Below are 20,026 nucleotides of genomic sequence, written 5' to 3'. Positions count from 1 at the left end.
CGCATATCTAATATTGTGGCCAAGTGACATATTGTCTTTTTTTAATGTCACATGGGTTTTTAAAAAGTACAGTATTTAGGTGGGTGGGTTGTATGATGCATAGCAAGGGCAGATAACAGCACCGCAAAAACAGGAGTGAAACATTTCCCTTGCAAGTGTTTTCAAGTATATGTCTCTTTTATGACTAATGATAGTCTGACTCAAGAGTCAGGGAGCAGATTTCCTTTCATATTGTCATGAACCGCCAACCCCCGAACCCCCCCAACACACACCTACACACGCATTCATGACAAAAAAGAAAAGAGACACTGGGGACAGAGTTTCCAGTGAAATGTTTTTCAGGCAAATCTGGAAAGGCGTCTTCAAGTCAAGGTTACTTCACAGAAGGGTACCAAACTATTTTTCAACATTTGGTAGTTCACAAATGCATTTCTTTCCAATATACGTATTTTCAAGGATGTAAAGTGAGGCTATAAAATCCTGAAATATCAGACCATTCTCTCTAGTCAGAAACACTCTTGGCGTGTCGACTGAATGTGCTGAAACTGTGCCCCGCTCAACTCTCAACTGTCAATCAATTTTGGCTATCAAAATGTATCCAATTATAGCCTCCAGTGGCTCGAATATATCCCACCAGGTCATCCCCGGGCTTGCCACAAAAGAGGTCCACAAGATTTTCAATAGTTCGTCAAAAAGGGGCATGGCCGCCTTCCTTCGAACCCTTGTATCTCAGGAACTTCCTGGTCACAAACCAGATATTGTTGGAATCAAAATCTGCATTTGAAAGATTGGCGCATAATTTAGTGACTTGACATTTTGACCAAAAATTTGACCTTGTGGATCACGTAACCATCATTTTTTTTTTCATAAAATGTCATGTCTCACTTGTTCTCTCAAACATAAAAGTTCCAGAGATGGAAAATGTTTGGTTTGGAAGTATCTACACTTCAAATGTTCATCGGATATTTTTTTTCAACCTTCATTGAAAGTTGAATATTCATTGAGTATGGATTGAATATTCATTGCAAATCTGAGGGTGTGGATAGTTTGACTCATTATTTCGGCTAAAAAAAACAAACACATAAAATTACACTTGAGGAATTTGGAAGGAAATATCCTGCTTGTGTGTCTTTTAGAAGTCATACGTCAAGCTTTCATCAGCCACAGAGTGTTTCACACACTTGCAGCATATCTTAGGCTTGCTACATTCCACTCAGATTCACCTTTTTTTTGGTGCTCAAAGTGGCATTATATGCTTCAAATTAGTCTTTCTAACCATTGAGAGCTCAGAGAGGCGTAAGTGATTCCACTCTACACTCAAAGTATAATCATTTATTCAATGGAACAGTTTGAATCGAAGAAGACCGTTTTATTTGAGACTTTTCAACACGGAAACTCACAATTGTCCTTTCCCCGTGCCAGCAGATTTCTCACATATGGTGTTTTTACATAATTCAACAGAAATATCTAATATTCATACCTAAATGAAAGCTGTTCTATAATGTAGTGTGAAAGAGGAGGTGGGCGGAAGTGCTTGTGGACATGGCAAGGACGGGCCTGGAGATCAGGAGGGACAGAAAGGATGTAGGGTGTGTGTGTCTGTGTGTGTGCGCGCCTTGTGGGAATATGAACTTTTCAGCTTTTCATATATCATTAAAGGAAATGGACATCGCAAGACGAAATCCACCTCCGCACATCATCCGTCGAAAATAGAAGGTCTTTGGGTTTTGGACCAACTATCAACCCTCATGTACTGCAGGTTTTTTTGGTGGATATCGGCAGCCCTAAAATGAATATGTACTATACAGCACAGTCAAGTTCTACTCCACTGCAAGCAACGCAAATCATCAGCATTTGCTGAGTCGGTGCATTCAGAGTAGTTGGGTTCAAATCTTGGGTGATGCATTCCTGAGTGTAATTCGCATGCTCTTCCAGTGCTTACAAGACTTTTCTACAGTGACTCTGACTCACCCGGCATTCCAAAAATATCTATCTATCTATCTGCCACAAAAACCCATGATTGATGCAAGTTTAATTTATATTTCAGTATCTATTCGCAACGTCGTACTGGTTGTCAGTTTCGTCAAATAACAGCCATGAACTCAAGAATGAAAAGACAGAAATGGTTTGTTCATACAGCAACCCGCCCGCAGGATGGGAAACTCTATGAGCCATTCATTGTGTCAGAATGGCTATAAAGATTGTTTTGGAAACAATGAAACCATTCTTCACCTCATTCTTTTTTTTTTTTAATTTATTATTATTTTTTTAAACTTGATCACTCGTATAATCATCTCATGATTCGCATCTCATCAATGGCTAGAGTCTATCAGCACTGCATTTTATAGCTTTAAACGAGAACTGCTTTGAGGTTCCAATGATGACAATATTTAACAATCACAATTCAGTCTAAATGATGGCAGTGTGTTCGATAATGAGATGCCTTAGGAGAGTTACAATTTAAATTACATTTAAGAGCATTACTCACAGCATTGTCTGTACAGGAGAGGATTTTATTATTTTTTTAATCGGTAAAAATGTGCAGCGAGGTTGAACCAGTGCCATGAGAGCATATGAGACTTCAGCATATTGCTCAGGATCACTTGACTGGTGTGCATTGTCTTTCTTTAACTTTTTTTCTTTTTTTAAATAAAAGTACCTTTTCAGTTTTTTCTTAAAAATGTGTAGCTGACGTTTTATGATGGTGATTAATTCTTTCTCCATTATTTCACATAGGGGGAAACCCCCCGCCCCCAACATGTTTCTTGTTCCCCAGGGCACATTTTGTGTGACTGCAGAGAATCCACGCGATTCACAATGAATTCATACAGCTCCATGTCTGAGTGCATGTCGCTGCAAATATTAGCTCTTATCAAAGCGCCTACACACGCAGGAATGCGGTTTACCGCAGTCTGCTGTCACACACAATCACTGGATACAAAATCAACAATTAAATCATCCCTTCAGGACACAGCAGCCAATAATTTCCATCTGACTTCTGTGATGTTGACCTTACTGCAGATACATTGGCCTGAAAAGCGCAAATGCGGTTTCCATGACGACCCGCGCACGGGGCTGTACCAGACAACATCGTTGAGCCCTTCTCCTTGTATTCTCTTCTTCTCGCGTTTTCTTCTTCTTCTGCTGTCTGACCCTTCATTCATCTCCGAGATCCATTCATCTGTCACGAATGTATTGTACTCTTCACATGATCAAACACAAGACTCACTGATGCGACAAATACTTTTATTTATCAAAACCATCCAGCTGATTTTCCCCCCCAAACAAAACAACTGCGAAAGACAATAAATTAAAGCCGACGGTTTTGTCATGAATATTGCAAAGACAGCAAAAGCAGCATTTTTCTCGTCCAAACATTCACTGGATTCAGAGCTGATCACTGAGTTTGTGTGAGCCATATGTGTGAGGCACGAATGAGTCGGGGTGGGGGTGAGGGTGCGGGGGGGGGGGGGGGTTGATGGAGGGCAAAGAAGATGTAAATCTGCAAAACTAGACGAACTTTTTGTGGTTTAAGTGATGTTGATTGTTAGAATTGACCTTCTGCTCAGGAATACAACATTTATCAAAAGTTGATGACACATGACCGGATGGCTATCCGGCTTACGAGCGACAAGGGCATTTACTTTGCGTTCAAATAAAATAACCATTGGCCATTACGTCAAGCGATACGGAAGCTCGTGTAAGTTAGTTGGTTAGTAGCCTAAAGAGATTACCTCTGACAAGTTGTTTGTTTGTGTTGATGTGTATTACGGTCAAGTCGGGGATCCAGCAGATTTTTCACTGTGGTAGCAAAAGGAGCTATTCAACTGCACAATAGATTTGGGGGATTTCTGTGTTTGTTTGTTTTTATGCAACTGTTGCAACCTTTATACTAACTGTGCTCTATCAATCCTACCTCAGACAAAAACAGCTCAAACATTTGACATCGCAAGGAATCAGACTCAGATCAGATGGCTTTGGAGTCAGTTCAACGTATAATGTATTGTCCAAGACACATGGGAGGTGATGGCTGAAAGACAATTAGAGGACTGTTCTTATTTAAATCTTGCATCTAAGTGTGTGTACGTGTGATGCTTCAACACTCACAAAACGGCACCGTACTTGCACACTGTCTCACATGCTGTCGCAAAGGTTACTTGGGCTGACCGCTTCCATTCTGTTGGTAGCCTTCTCCACACCTAAAGCACTTCCTCATCCAGACAGACACGCAAGCACGGGCGCACAAACTCACACATACGCGCTCACGAAAAATAGCATCTAATTTGCATGAAAATATGCTTTCAAGTGCTAATTACCGGGTTGCGTGCGTATGAAGAAACTCATCCTTGGCAATTGAAAATGCAAACATGAGCAGGCTAGCTGAAGGTGAAAATGGCAGAAAAATATTGAGTTGGCTCACCCGTTATAGGTCAACCATCTTCTACACTCGTCTCCTGGGAGGTCTTTCTAAGATGTTAAAGTCTGCCCAATTATATAGAAGAACATACGCGAGGTTAGACGTCACCTGAAAGGTGCCTAATTGCAAGCTCTGTTCTCGTTCATTCCAAAGGTGTGTGATGGGATTGAAGTCGGGGCTCAAGAGTGATTCTTCCAAATCAAATCCATTCATCCATGTTGATTTATTTTTCTTTGTGCATTGAGGCACAGTTATGCTGGAAAAGAAAAAGGCCTTCCTCAAAATGATGTATTCACGATTCTTTGAAACATAGGGGTGTCCCACGGTTGCCCATACACGACAGTATAGTGGATATATTATGAAGAAATACTGTAGCTAACATCCGCCAGATGGTTTCCTCTCTGCCTGTAATGTTTTTCGTATCTGAGGTGCGTGGTGTTAGCAGAATTCCCTCTTAGCTGCTGGAATGCCTGGGGCGCTCAGAAAACTGGGCAGACTGCAGTAGCCTGTGCTGACATCTCTCGTGTGTTTGGCAGTCAGTGATAGGAGAGGATGTGTGTGTGTGTGTGTGCAAGTGTTCTCCGTGTGTTCGAAGAGACAGTGAGGGGGAAACAAAAGGGAGGGAACGCTACAGAGGGTGTGAAGGACAAAGGGATGCTGGAATTCTTGCAGACAGGAATGTGTGCAAAACAAAGACGGGCTTTGTGGGAAATTAGCGGGGAGGGGAATTCCACATGCTTTTTTTAGTCTTAATGTTCGAATGACAGCTTGGATTCAAATACCTCCGCCCTTCCCTTGCCAGCGGCAGAAAAGACATCTGAAGATCCGCTAAACTCGTGGAATCGCCCCTATTTGCACAGTTCAGTACGGTTTGACTATTAGTTGAGTTTCATGATTATTCCTCTGAAGTACTTACTGTTAGGAAATGACACAAGCTGTGCATCATCCGTCAAATCATTTCTTCTCCGCATTTACTGCATATCTGGTTGTCTAAAAAGTTCATGGCAGAAGGTGTCCAACGATTCAAGATAGTTTGGGTCAGTGTCTCAGCGAGGAGGCTGCGAGGGACAGGCACATTCACACTTGTCGTGGTGCGTGAGGAAGATCTCATCGATGACCCAGCGCGGCCTTATCCTGCGGCGGCGCTGGTACAGAGAGGTCTCTGGGGCGTACTTGAGCACCTGGAAGAGACAGCGAGAATGAGTCGAGGCAGCACGGGCCTTCAAACTCTTTCCTGCAAGGCCATAAGCAATGTGGCCCCCGACGAAGCTCTGCACTTTTTTTTTCCATTCCTCACCATTCCTGTTTGCATCACGTCGGTATTTGTGTGCGCAGGCGGCCTACGTTGGATTACGTGTGCTTGTTATGGGAAGGCAAAGGTTTACTTTTGGGCATGTCGACGGACAGACGGATGTTTGGTTTATGTGCTCAAACAAACAGACACTTGTTTGTATTGAAATGACATCACAGTACCTCAGGGCACAGGTAACGACCAATCCCCTGAGATGCATAAAAAAAAAAAAACAGCTGAATTTTGCTGCTCAATTCACATTCCACAAATGCAAAATGAATCAGGTTGTGTTTTGACAAGTGGGGCTCAAACAAATTTTGTCAACAATATGTTCTGACTTGACTTCCCTTTTAATGTATTTTTAAAAGCATCCCCCGTTGTCAGTTGAGAAGCAGAATTTGGACCCAGAAGCAGATCGAACAGTAAAGTGGAAAAACAGAGTCTGTATGTACAAAAATCCAAAGTGTCTGCAGACGGCTAAGGAGGCTAGCTAGAGTAGACCGTCTTCAGGAAGGAGACATGGAAAGGCAAGGCGAGCACGGCGGCCGCAGAGCTTGCGCCGCCCGAGCATGATCGCGTAGCAACCGCAGGGCTTGCGCCGCCAAAGCAGGGTTGGGTGGCGACCGTGGGACGTGCACCCCCGGAACAGGGACCGGCGGCCGCAGGGGTTGTGCTGCAAGTGCAGGGTTGGAGTGCGGCTGCAGGGCTTGTGCCGCCAAAACAAGAACGGGTGATGGCCGCAGAATGTGCACCGCCGGAGCAGGAATGGGTGAGGGAAAGGGTAAGAGACTGGTGGGTCACAGTCTCAAGGAGGCGTCCATCAATGGGATTTACTGTTCGGGGCGAGTCCGGAGACTGGCTCCTGCGGTTGCACGATGAATCTTGGGTCGGAATGGGCACTGGTTAATGAATTGCCTGTAGATCTGCCGGGCGCATTCCTCCTGGGAGAGGCGGGTTCTGCTGAGTTGCCCTGGGTCTTCACCGGCCGCAACAGGCATCCTGGGGCTTTGTGAAAAGCTGCGGCTCGAGGAGAGGAAGAGGAGCCAGGCTTAGCACTGCATTCCATGATGCGATTGCCAATCTTAATCACCGGCGAGATGAACCGCTTAAGGGACTTGGGTTCATCTCGAATCGACAACTGATCTTGGAGTTCCTCAGACGGTCCGCAAACAAAGCTGTCCTTTGTCCGGCTTCACTCTGTTCACGCTCAGAGGCGGTAATCCTGCAATTTATTGGCATAGTCTGCAGCTGTGGCTGGTGTAGCGAGGCTGTGTTTGACATGCACATGGTAGCTACCATCTGATAATTTGGGGTCATGTTGTCTTAACCTCACACCTGATGGGACCTTATGAATGTCCGGCGCAATAGGTAGACTGATTTGATGAATTTGATCGGGGCACAGGCAGACAGATTATAAAATCGGCGGACACGTGTGCGGATGCCATTTATTTCAGAAATATGACATATCAAGATGGCCGGCATTCAGCTCGTCCGGGCGGTGGGGGGGCTTAGGTGCCCACATGAACGATCACGGGTTTGGATGGATCCAGTACATGACATACAGCCATATTTAAGTCTCCAGGGGTTATCGCCAACTCATTCTGGATTTAATGAGGGTACCTGAGCACACTGACTGTTGCCACAACCCTCAAGAGCAGTGACTGCTCCGGTGATGTGCAGGAATTATGTCTCAAGGTCGAATCATGCTTTGGCTGTGTTTCAAATTGCCAGGCTATGGCTGCCTGATTTGGTCGTTCGTGGTGAGAATACCTGAAATTGTTGATTTCAGGAAAATACTCTAAAATCAGTCAATTTTAGAGTCTTCGATGCACCAAATTTGAAACTTTTTGGAATGTGGGAGGAAACCAAACATATGTTCATAATATTTCTTCTACTGTTGGACTACTAGAATATTATACAAATAATGACAGCAAAATCAGAATCAGAAACATCATGACTGACTAGTGAATTGTCTCCCCCAAATGTTCTCACGTCGAGTCGTTCTTGTTCAATTGTATGCGCTAATGATGTCTTCATGATGTGTCAACTACCTCGTGTAGTTTGAGCGTGGTTTTCGAGGCCTGACACGTGCAGCCGTTGTTCCAATTATTAGTGCCACATCCACAGTTGCCGCCGCAGCGCTTGACCAGCAAGCACCGGGGGAAGAAGACGGCGTTGGTGGCCCTGAGCTCCTCACGCAGGTTCACAGAATAGTTGCGAGGGGTGCAGCTGTAGCGCTTTACGTCATCGTGAAGGCGATTCAGGTCAACTGCCCAGAGAAAGAGAAAAGTGGGATGGAATATGCCAGTCAGTTCATGTTATACCCCACTCGGGTTTTATCAATTAATTTGAGTATGAATACTCTGTTTAACACTCGCTAGTTAGCCATATTTCAGAGAAGACGACCATTTCTGCAGCCTCATTTGACATCAGGAGGAATTTGAACGCAGTGGAAGCTTGTTTCACAAATGTAATCCTTACCAACTGAGGAAATGGAAAGCGTGCGTCATTCCGTCATTGTTATTTTAAACGCGCTTTCATCATCGCGAAATTGCAGTTCATGACCGCTACTTCCGGACTATCAGTAAAAAACTGTTTACATGATTCACAGCAATGGTGGGTCCATCATTAAATTTCAATTTGCCTGCCGCCGGCCTGCCAGTTCGTCATTGACAGTCCGTCACTCTTTCATCGTTATTTCACACACACACACACACACACACACACATACAGAATGTACTGAACACTGGCATTGACGCCATCACTAATTTATTCCCTATTCTGCAGAGTTTTCACGGACATGTGAAAATTCATGGCAGTATAACAAAACATAAAGCATGTTTTTTATGCTTTTATCGTCAGTCCACAATATTCAACATGAGGGCTTTTTGTAATGGAGAGGCAATGATACAGTAGAAGTGCAATATGCTTTATTGAAAGGGCAAGACTGAGGGAGCGCTCGAATGCGTCGCCTGTGAAATAAGGTCACTTGAGAAACACACGAGTCACTTTTGTGGAAGACAAAAAAAAAAAAAAAAAGAGCGGCAATCAAGGCTTGAGTGTCCTCTTGACAAAGGTCAAAGTAAGAAGTGTAATCACCCCACTGTCAACCCTGAGGGTGGTGATTACACATATGTACTATTTGAAGGCTGGCTGATTTAACCATCGTTTGCACATTTCTGTTCGTCGCAGTAATAGCGTCATTGTAAAAATTATTTTGAGAAAAAGAAAGTGTTTTTGTTTGAAACATGTTTTAAAAGTCGTCCTATTCAACAGCCTACTTCTCTACCAAAGACGGGTTGGGTTATATCAGTGTGGCAAACAACAGCCATGTATATATAACTGTCAGAATCTTATATTTTGTTGCTCATCTTCAATGAGTGATTGATTTTTTGTTAACTTTTCTTTTGATGGTGGCACGGACACCCGCAGCGGCTCCTCTTGTTTTATGTTGAGAGGGAAGAAATTTCATCCGTGCTGTATGTTACAGATACGTACAGCACATTTGACACGAAAGTTGTTGTTATGTTTCGGTCTGGTTACGTTTGGTTTTGATTCCTCATGTGCCCTTTTTTCGCCACCTGTTCTCGTTATCAGTGTTCCTTGTGTGTAACCAATTAGCTCCCTCAACCCTTTGTGTCTCGTCCAGGTGTTTCTCGTTGTCTCGTCACTTAGCTTGTATTTAGTTCCCTGAGTTTCTGTCAGTCTTGGTCGGGTCATTCTGTCACATTTTGCGTGATGGTAGTTGTAGTAACCTGACCGAAACGTAACAGTTGTATTCGATTCAATTCAATTACGGTAATAGAAATATCAAGGTCAATGACAATTATTCTTTTTTTTTTTTTTTTGCTTTGCAACAGATGTGTACACAACTTCAATATAAATCAGGCAAGGTTTCTTTTAGCGAAGGTGCTAACCGAAATCGCCATCTTGGCAGGATGTAAGTGTTGAATTGAAATAATGAAGAAAGTAAGCATTTAGTGGAGTGAGCATAGCGCTTTTTAAACAGATATCTAGCATAAGTAGGAGCCTAGCAGATGTTACTTGTTTAGAATCGGTCTTTGCTCCAAACAAGTGAAATGATCATGAAGAGTTAATTTGAGCAATAAAAATAAATAAATAAAAGGCTTCGTAATCTTTCTGCTTTTGATGTGATATTGACTGGCATTCACGTAAATTAGGAGGATATCGAAGAATCATTCATGTAACCTTGCGATTTTCATTCTTAACCCTCTTGGGGCAGGTGGACAATTTACTGTACTTGATTCAGAACGCCAAAGACACCAGAAAGAGTCACTAGATTTGATTGTGGTTTGGAATATCTCTGTCATTGCCAAAACACAGAATAAGGGTTGGGACGGAAGCGCTTTAAAAGGACGCAGGATGATTATTATATGAATAAGGACAGAGGGACGATGATGGAAGGGGTACCCAGGTTATGGACGCAGGACGGATTGGCAAAATAGTGCCCACCTCTCTACATTTGCTTCTGACTTGTTAGTTAACAAATTTATGGCTACTGCTGTTAATTTGCATTTTTCGAACCGCCAAAGAAAGATTAACTCAGAGGACGTTTCGTAAGCAATTACTGTGTGTATTATTTTGCTTGCGTGTAGCCTAAGTTACATGGAATTCAAACTCATTCAGTTCCAAGTACGATCTAGTTTGGTGACTTCAAGGAAACAATGGAGAATGTGAACTAGCGAGGATGCGTCTCTTCATGAAAACAGAGGTAAGCTTCTGACTGCGGCATATTTCTGCTCCACTGCACAAGCTGAATTTCCAATCAGGGTGAGGTGGTATCTCGTATAAATAACCAGCAGCCAGGGGCTGCATATGTGTTCTCCAACATATAGAACAATCATCAACTCATAGAATAATCTTGTCCGGATAAATACGGATTTGTTGTAGAGCTCAAACATTTACCAAAGAACACCAGGGAATCATTACGTTTATTTTTAAAGAATATTCAAAACATTTTCTTCCATTACCTTTTGTGTGCAGTGAGCTTGTTGGCAACAATGATGTCTCACGAGTTTTTTTTATTTTTTTTTTGGACATGAGGTAAATTATTTTGAATAATGCATCACTGCCACCGTGTTTTACCTCGGTGGAGGTTGTGCACTTTTATTAAGGACTGCATGTCGCTATATATTACAGTGGTTTAGTAAAACAAAGTCGAGATGGAGCGTGATGAATCTTTTTGTTGAGATTTTTGAACAACACCCAAGAGTAAATGAACGGCAGGTATGCACGGTTGAAGAGATGCAGTCAAATATATTCGGATTTGCCACCAGCCTGAAGGGTTCTTTGCAAGAAAGGATTCTGTGCCAAATCTACTCTGACATTTGCTCTTTTGAGTTCATCAAGAGGAAAATTACATTGCTTGAGTGAGCATTTGTCGTTGACATACTGTAGGCCTCACAATTCCGTGAATCTATACACCAGTACACCAAGTGAAAAATAACAATGACACCGACCGACTTTTAGGGAAATAATTGTCTGAAATTTTGTACTAAAGCAAGGAGGTCAAACCGTCATCATGAATTGATCACGCGAACGAAAGCTATTGCCATGGATTTGCGGTGTAGTGTCGCAATGAGGCTTGGCTTGGCTGAGTGCAATACGCTTGAGGCCACAATAAGTCAACAGAAAAAAATAGAAGAAGAAGAAGTATCCCTCAGAGTCAGCTATGTTGTGTCGTGTGTGAAGAAACAGTCAGTTCTCACTGTACATTTGCCCGGTGACACTTCATTGAAGCATCATTACACAGCTTTTGAAATATAAAAGCCATCATTTTTTAAAATTTGGTATTGATCTTGTTTTGTAAAAGCGCTCCTCCTATCCTGCCTCTATCTATACGCTCTCTGTCTCTATATGGTTTATTGAAGATAAGGATTTGTGCCCACAAGTGTGTAAGTGTTGATCTTCACCAATCAATGATCTTCAGTGAACTTTATATAAAATAAAACATACCTTTGTTGTGCCTGCTTGCCAGATGATAAGCCCTGGATCTATAATGAATGTGTGTTTGTGTGTAAATGCTGTCCAGGTCCTGTTTCCAAGTGTCTGGGTTCAGCGATCTCAAAAGCATTTCCACAGTGTCAAAGGCAGCAATGGTTCGATCCAGGTCATCTAATGAGAGAGGAACCTCTGTGACTGCTACCGGTCCCACAGAACTGCTATCCTAAGAGTCAAAGTAAAAAAAAATAAATAAAAAGAAAACGAAATTATTCTACCCTGTTTACATTCTAGATTACATGAAGGATTTTGAAAGTGATGTTAAATGCAAACAACATGACTGTGACAACCCATAGTTTACGCCAGGGGTGTCAAACTCATTTCATATTGTGGGCCGCATACGGCCTCGGTCGATGTCAAGTGGGCCAGACCATTAAAATTATACCATACTCTGCTATAAATAACCAAAATATGTCTTTCCTTTGTTTTGATATAGCGACGCACAAGTACATGAGGAAAATGTTGAAATGTACCTACATTTCATTTACCTAACATTTCATAAAACACCTTAGATTTCCTTCGACAAATGTGCAATTTAATTTTATCATTCACATATATGCAGTGCAACTGATCCCACTGATTGTACAAAGGCACAAAACTTGAACAATTAGTATTTAAAAATATAGTCATGCATTTTAAGATTAAACAAGATTTATAAAGAAAGGATTTTTTTAAACCATTTACACATGCGCATATGAAATCTAAATGTAACCCCCACCTACACTTTACAAACGAAAGAGAAAACAATGACTAGCGGTTAATACATAAATTGCATCTTAATAAAAATATTCATTTTGTGTCTTTTATGCTTTTTCTCATTATTAAATTATCCCGCGGGCCTGATCGAACCCCCTCGGGGCCGGTTCCGGCCCGCGGGCCGTATGTTTGACACCCCTGGTTTACGCGACGAGAGCAGATGATGCGGGGCGTTTGTACTCTACTGCCATACGGATGTTTTTTTTTTGTTTGTTTGTTTTTTTTATCCATACGCGGTGCATGTAATTGTTGTCTCTTCATTTTGAATCTTAAAACTGGGGCAAACCCGTACACATGGATCCCCTATGTAGTCCAGTCCATGCATAAAAAGTGCCATGTGCAACAACGCACACTAATTATTATGATTTCATACTTCGCTGACCACACGGTGCTTACATCGAGATATACACAAATTAGGAGGATTACATGCTTCTTACAAAAGCATTAATCTAAGAAGGCATGACGTTTTACATCTCAAGCCTCATGTATAATATATGGACGATGGTGTATGCATGACTCGACCGAGCGCGTGTAATATGTGGCTGTGCCTTGGTCCGTGCAGATGGGCGTTCTGTCATAATAATTATTCATGTGAACATTCAACATTTCTTTGTGTTTAAGAATAGTCGTCCAATGTGCTGGGGGTTGGATTGACGATAAACTGCATGTTTTGAACAATATGGTTGACACTAACACAAATTAGATGATTTAATAAAACAAAAAAAGTGTTTATTTTTTCAATTAAAATGAAGGCAGCCACACATTTTCAGACCAAATGAATTCAATTAACGTGGTGTTGAACAGCACTTTCTCTTTCAGGTAATTACAATGCAAGCGTTTATTCAGTTTTGCAGTCGGCAGTTTAAGCATTTATAGAACTCATACGTAGGACTCACCGACATGGTGACGGCCTCCCAGTTGGTTTGGGATGCAGGCAGAGGAGTGCCAGGCTAGGGGGAAGAAATGCAGCAATAATGGATGAGTTGATCAACTGATTATTCCAGATTTCCATGACTATTACAGTTTAATGTGATTCTTTTCACATCCTTTTTTTTCCAGGGGTACTCAAACAGAGGTCTTAAAGGGACAAAAAGCATTATTTCAACGGGTCAAATGTCCACTAACGAACAGTGTCGTACAAACCACATGCATTGATCCTGGAATATTTAAAACAAAATGACCTTTTATATATATATATATATACTGTATATATATGTATATGTAGTGTGTTAGTAAGGCCCCTAAATGCTATTCTCATATAGCACATTTAAGGTTGTATCTGATTGGTCAAATACAATTCCATATGAAACTTATTGCACATCTTTGCAATATGCATATATCACAGTCCCGTATCGCAGTGATGATTTTTGTTTTTAAATATATTTTGCAGCTCTAATCACAATTGATTTTTGTGTCATAATAATGAATAAAATAAGTGACAATAGTTTCTGCAATCGGCCAACACAGGGAGGGAACTCCGGTACCTCGAGAGCCATCTCCTGCCTGTTTTAGATCCCTCACTACTCCATCACACCTGATTTAATTGTTCAATATCGTTTCAGGCCTCTACAGAGCTTCCTGATGAGCTGATCATTTCAATTACGTGTGTCGGAAGGTTTGTAGAGATCTAAAACAGGCAGGAGATGCCTCTCGAGGAACCCGAATTCCCTACCCCTCGGCCAACACAATAATTGACTTGAATCAAATGCACTTTTATGTTCATGTGATCGGTATAAAATGTGTCAGGCAAAACGACAATTCAATCACTTTCAGGCCCTCACATGTGGTATTATCTCCATCTCTTTTCAATCTTGATTAGCATATCCGGTGCAGATGGGGAAAGTTCACCTTTGACACACCAAAGTAATATCGTGATTGTTTACATCTGCAAATGTTCGGAAATGCTCAACAAATTCTGGCATATGACATTTATTCTTCTCGACCAGCTGTGTGAATGAGGTCAGAGGCTTTCCCGCAAATGTGCGTGCAAGAGAGTGAACACATCATCTCCTTTTACGGTTACGTTCATCCACATATGGGCCACTTCCGTAACTTTGAGAAAAGTTGGAAGTAGAGATCAAACTCAGTATGCCAAATGGTGTGCACAAACATGAACTTGTATCAAGAGTCAATAAACATGACCTGACCCTTAATTAAACAAATGTGACCTCTTTTTTTTCAACATAATTTGATTATATCATGTATGACAATATATCATTAAGCTGACAAATTCCTTGTGTGTTCTACATACTTGGCCAATAAAGATGATTCTGATTCTGATTCTGATGACACAATGTTGACCACTGAAAAATATCCTTGGCGAGTCCGGCAGTATTGCAGGCGACAAGAGCTCAGTCCCTTATTTACAGAAGCAGTGGAGAGGTGGTGACACCAGGGAGCTGCCCTTCTCAAACTCCATTTGGTACAATCGGACAGTGAGACAACTGAGGATTAAGTGTGTCTTCGATGGCCACGAAGGCCCCAGCATTTTACCGTCGCCTTTCACCTCAGACAACCAGCTATCTATAGGACACTGGCGTTTGAAAATAGGCACAGTTACAGCAACACATTCTCGGTTGGCGTTAGTATTTGTCTAGTTCGGAAAATGAACCGTTTTCCTTACTTCATACAGTCCCTGGTGTGTAAATTTACTCAACTAGAAAGAGTAGTAAGAAGTAAGATATTTATTTGAGATGATTCCTATTTCCTTGAAACAGGCCAGCAATTCTCCAAGTGTGGTACTCGTGCCACTAGTCATACTTAGGTGCAATCTCGTGGCAAGTGAAAGAATCACTGCAGGACTACCGTTTAGTTGTATTTAACTTTCTAGTACAAATATTCTGTTTAGGTGCAGTGTTAGTGTCCAAACTGTGCATGGTTACACTGAATTGAAATTGTATTCTTTTCATGGTCACTTAAACCAACTAAATGACTGGATTTATTATGGTGCTACTTGGTGTAAAAGGTTGGAGGGCGAATGTAATAGACATACATTTCATAATCATACTTTATTATTGAATATATACGTATATATATATCAATCACCCAAAATGCACAATGGGCAGCCAACTTAACATCATCCACAAGTGGAGATCTTGCAGTTCCTTCTTAACTTACTTTGTACGCGCAAGGGCCTGCATAAAGTTCAACAAGTCTGTTTCAGCTTCCGCAAAGTAAGCAGCATGCCTTCACTCAACTGAATTTCAAGGGAACAAGAGGAGCCACTTTGATTGGCCGGCAACCCACTCAGTTGTGCTCGCTCATAGAGCGGTGCAAACGCCCATTCCAAAAGAACCCATGCGGACAGTTAGAATGCATTATGTGCTAGACTTCCACTGGGCTCAAAAATAGGCCCCTAAATGTTTAGGAGACATACGTACGTGATAAATATGCCTGTTGGTTTTCAATGGTTGTGTTTTCTAATCGAGCATTTCAGCTCCATTTTTAAATTCATGTGATTGAGCTGCCACATTTTTAAAGCGTTTTCTGTGTTGTTCCCCAATCTTATTTTGCTTCTTGACTTTCAACCCAATCATAGTCATTGTCGAGATGATTATTGCTTTTTGAATTATTCGAGATAATGCAACAACTGCGACAAAGCAATTCGGGTTGAGTTTTTCTTTCCTAACCTTCTTGTTTCCGGATGAATCCAGCTCAGTCCATGCACTCTGACGGCTTCGATACAATATCCTTCTGTTTTCGTCTCTCAGTGCAGGCATTTAAGTCATTAGCTGATTCGCTGATACCATCTCAGACACCTGTTCTCTCTTTCCTCAATCCTCCTCCTTCCCACTTGCTGCCTCGATATCTCCTCCCTCTTATCAATTTGGCAGCTCTAAAGAGAACAAATTAGACCTGCTGGCCACACAACTTGAGCACGGCTGCAGAAAACCTGCGTACACCATGAGTCAAACACAAACGAGAAATTCTTTCAAATGGTTACAATTCATCAAAGTGGGGACTTGATGAGAATTTGACAAGGAGAGGGAAAGAGGAAACGGATAGGGCGGGGGTGGGAAAAAGCAAAATTATGTGCAACTATAGAGCTTTGCATTTTTGCATGTAAACATGTTCGTGAAAGCGATACTCCCAGCACATCCTGTAAAGTGTTCCACGCATAGCCGAACCTTTTAGCACAGATTGTAATGGGAATTGCCGTCACAAAGGCTTTCCTGTCAAAATGAAAGAATGAAAGCAAAGAATGTTTGACAGATGCACTATTTCTCTCTGCAACTAGACTTTCATCGTACCACCTTTTTTTTTTCCAGATAAAGATCAATGTTCAGCCCCATCTGTGACATGAAAGAGGAAGCCAGGCAGCATTCTTAAAAAGATTTTCCGTTTCTCTACTGCTATTTCATTCCCCCTCTTTCCCTCTGATTACAGGGTGAGGAACATCAGAGGTCCTCTTTTCTTCCCTCTTACCAACAAAACCATTAAGCTGATTTCCTCATTTACTCATCCGACGACGAGAACATTTCATTGTGATCCAGTGAGCAAGCCCAGTTTGGTGAATCTGAAATCAGATTTATTTCTTAAAAACCGCCATTGTTATCGTGCCTCTACGTCATACGCCGCCACTCGGATTCTGAAGGCGGATCACGTTAAAATTGCAACACACAGAAGCTGAAATCAGATTGGCAAAAGATTCTAACATAGATACATACGACTAGAACCTGGGCAGCCAGGGCGCATGCTATGAAATGAAGATAATGTAACTGTTGGAAATACACAAATGCAATTTCATGCCATTCAGCAGACAAGGCCTTGAAGGATACAACCGCACACCACTGGGTATATGTATACCTTGGATTACTTGCCGTCCAATCACTGGGCAGTGGGAACATACGACAAACAAACTGCCCTGGTATCCAAACCAGAATATGTAAACTTCACCCAGAAAGGTCCACACACTGAATCAAACTCAGAACCTTGTGGACATTTTATGCACATGGTCGTCAAACCATGTTCCTGTCGATATTATGTTGACAGTAGATTTACACGAGACCGATTCAGAAAATACAGAACTTATATTTATTTATTTGTTTAATTATGCATTTATTAATTTCGTTAGTTATCTATTTATTTATCACCCTCTGGAAAGATGATGATTTTGCCTTATGGACTGCTAAAAGAACAAAAAATACTACATAACCCTGTACTTATTTTGGTCACAGTCTTATGCAAAAGTGTATTGTACGCACTGCAATAAATGTACCATTTGTTAAACCTCATCAAGCTCATTGTGTTGAGCACCACAGCAGACCGCTTGTGTGTCCTATTCTCCACCAGTGCTGTTCTGACATAGTTGCTCATGAATTGAAAAAATAAAAGAAAAAAACTTTTTCAGAAAGTTTTTCAGTGCTTAAACAAGGAACAACTATGATTAAAAGCCTCCCCTTTTTGCATTTTTCTATGTCCAAAAAGCTGTTGTTGTATCAATGAAGGCAATTCAGAGCAAAAAGAATTTAGAAAAAAGTACTGCGTTGCAAAATACAAAAAGAGAGCTCACATCTGTGATGCCTGTAGAGTTAATTAAGGTTTATGACTGCTTTTTTATTTTATTTTTTATCCAGCGTTGAACTGGAGTTTTGCCAGGACTATTATTTCCCACGGGAAACATTGTTTTGAAAGCCAAACAAGTCGAACGGCATCTTAGAACAAAAATGGCGTTCACTTTTGAGGCTCCACTCTCAGCTTCAAAAGCTCCCACTGTCTAATTACATGCGGCGAGACAACATTAGTTTGACTTCGACAGTAGGTCAGGTGTTTGTTCCCAAAGGATGCCAGTACTTGAGCAAGGCAGCAAAGCCCGAGGAGGCTCGTTTGTCTCCAGCCCCCGTCAAACTGACACCTCGCCATTCATGCGCATCAGTAAGCACCTTTCGGTTTTTGTGTATGTAGCAACACAGCATGAACATTTAATTTATCCTCAGGGAGCCTAGTGAAGAGTTGTGAATGCTTTTGTGAATGTATGTCTAGCTCTCCACAATTCAAAAAAAAAGGTGAAAGAAACAGATCAAGCCAGATGTGACAGTCGTAAAAGAGCAACTCATTTTTTCTGTCAGCTGTGTGTGCGTGCGCGTGTATGTGTGCATGTGTCTCACCAGAAAAGAATAGTAGACTTTAAATCCCGGCTTTGCAACAAAGTAATCATCAGATTTGAAGGTTATTTTGAGGATGTTAGATTTGGAGTTGAGACTAGGCGGTGCTTTCTGTCCACACCAACGACCCCAAATGATAGTGCTGGTCTGTGATTGGTCCTCCACCTCAACAAAGTCATACCTGCGGTGAATAATACAGAGGAAGAGGCCAACAAAAACATCAATAAGTAGATGATACAAAAAAAAAAAGACACCTTTGTGGCTCATGACTGAGACATCATCAATTACAGTCAAACAATTGGGTGCTTTGTATAATGCTCACAAAAGTCACAAGGTTAAAGAAAATGTTGAGTTACACCTCAAAAATATCGAACCTGCAACTGGATGACCACGTGATGCATTTATTACTATTGTGAAATCGATCAAGAATGCGGCGCCATCGGTGGCTTGTGTATAAAGTCTTTGATGGTTTCTGTTGCCAGTGCACTGAAGATATGCTTTGATGAACACAAAGCTTAATTTCACTTCTTTTCATTCCTAGTCAAGGCTAGAACATTTTTGAATTCTGAGGGCCATCCACCCATCACCACCCTGCACATCCTAATCATTCTACTAGCAACCTTTCGAGACTCCATTTGCATGATCGGCACAAAGCCGGCGCACTGAGCAATGTTGAGGCCAGTTAGAGTGCGTGTTGGTAACTACGCAGACACGCACACGCCGGCTTGCATGCAGCCAACTCTCCTCTCGTTCCCTTTAATGTGGTGCACTTACATCTCGCATGGAGACGTCTCTGTGCAGAAAAGGACGAAGCAATCCCTGCATGACGGGAGCATTGTCATTGCTACTGATTGGTGTGGCATCAGACAAGGTGAGCCCTCATTAAATGCAGAATGAGCCGCTGATAATGGCTGGCCAACTTAAATATGTCCACAGATTTCATGCATCTATCCCCCTACTGATTTTGCCCCCCCCCCCCCCCCCCCCGTCACTCCATGCCACAATATTTGCCAACCAGAACAGAGATGATCTACAAAACATAATGATGATAGAAATGATATTAATGAGTGCAATTAACTCATTCACTCCCAAAGACGTTTTTAAACGTCTTTTCAGACATGGTCTAGAATTGGCTGGTACTGAATGAGTTGATAGATTTCTACATTGGTACTTGATTTGTTATTCAGCTGCTCATTGTCATTATATTTATGAATGAAATGCGCCTGACATACACGCACATGCCTGCGAAGCTCAGAATCAGTCCTCCTGTGCCTTAATGAAATTCACCAAACTTTTGCCATCAAATTGTTATACCGCTTAGTGTATCTTCAAGTACACACCCTTGCGACGCTAGAAAGACCGGTCGGCCAAATTGGCAAACAAGAGCAGCGGCAGTGTTTGCACCTACAGGAAAATCAGAATACGCAAGCATTTCTG

At 41.8% G+C, this 20,026-nt stretch overlaps 1 protein-coding gene across 1 annotated transcript in view; it reads right to left on the bottom strand.

Annotated features, from left to right (window-relative positions):
- Nucleotides 1-3,229: 3,229 nt before the first annotated feature.
- pdgfd (platelet derived growth factor d) overlaps nucleotides 3,230-20,026 on the bottom strand; it is a 35,318-nt gene continuing 18,521 nt past the window's right edge. The window contains exons 3-7 of the mRNA XM_086126343.1: nucleotides 18,593-18,770; nucleotides 13,382-13,435; nucleotides 11,685-11,895; nucleotides 7,760-7,977; nucleotides 3,230-5,598 (exon numbers count right to left, since the gene is read on the bottom strand). Coding sequence (XP_085982469.1) covers nucleotides 5,464-5,598; nucleotides 7,760-7,977; nucleotides 11,685-11,895; nucleotides 13,382-13,435; nucleotides 18,593-18,770 — 796 coding nt within the window. The 3' untranslated portion in view covers nucleotides 3,230-5,463. The remainder of the gene's footprint in view (nucleotides 5,599-7,759; nucleotides 7,978-11,684; nucleotides 11,896-13,381; nucleotides 13,436-18,592; nucleotides 18,771-20,026) is intronic.

Source organism: Hippocampus guttulatus, chromosome 12 (assembly GCF_054856545.1).
Source record: "Hippocampus guttulatus isolate MCC_2025c chromosome 12, RoL_Hgut_1.0, whole genome shotgun sequence".
In the NCBI taxonomy this organism is placed as follows: domain Eukaryota; kingdom Metazoa; phylum Chordata; class Actinopteri; order Syngnathiformes; family Syngnathidae; genus Hippocampus; species Hippocampus guttulatus.
This window is presented reverse-complemented; position numbering and strand designations above follow the sequence as displayed.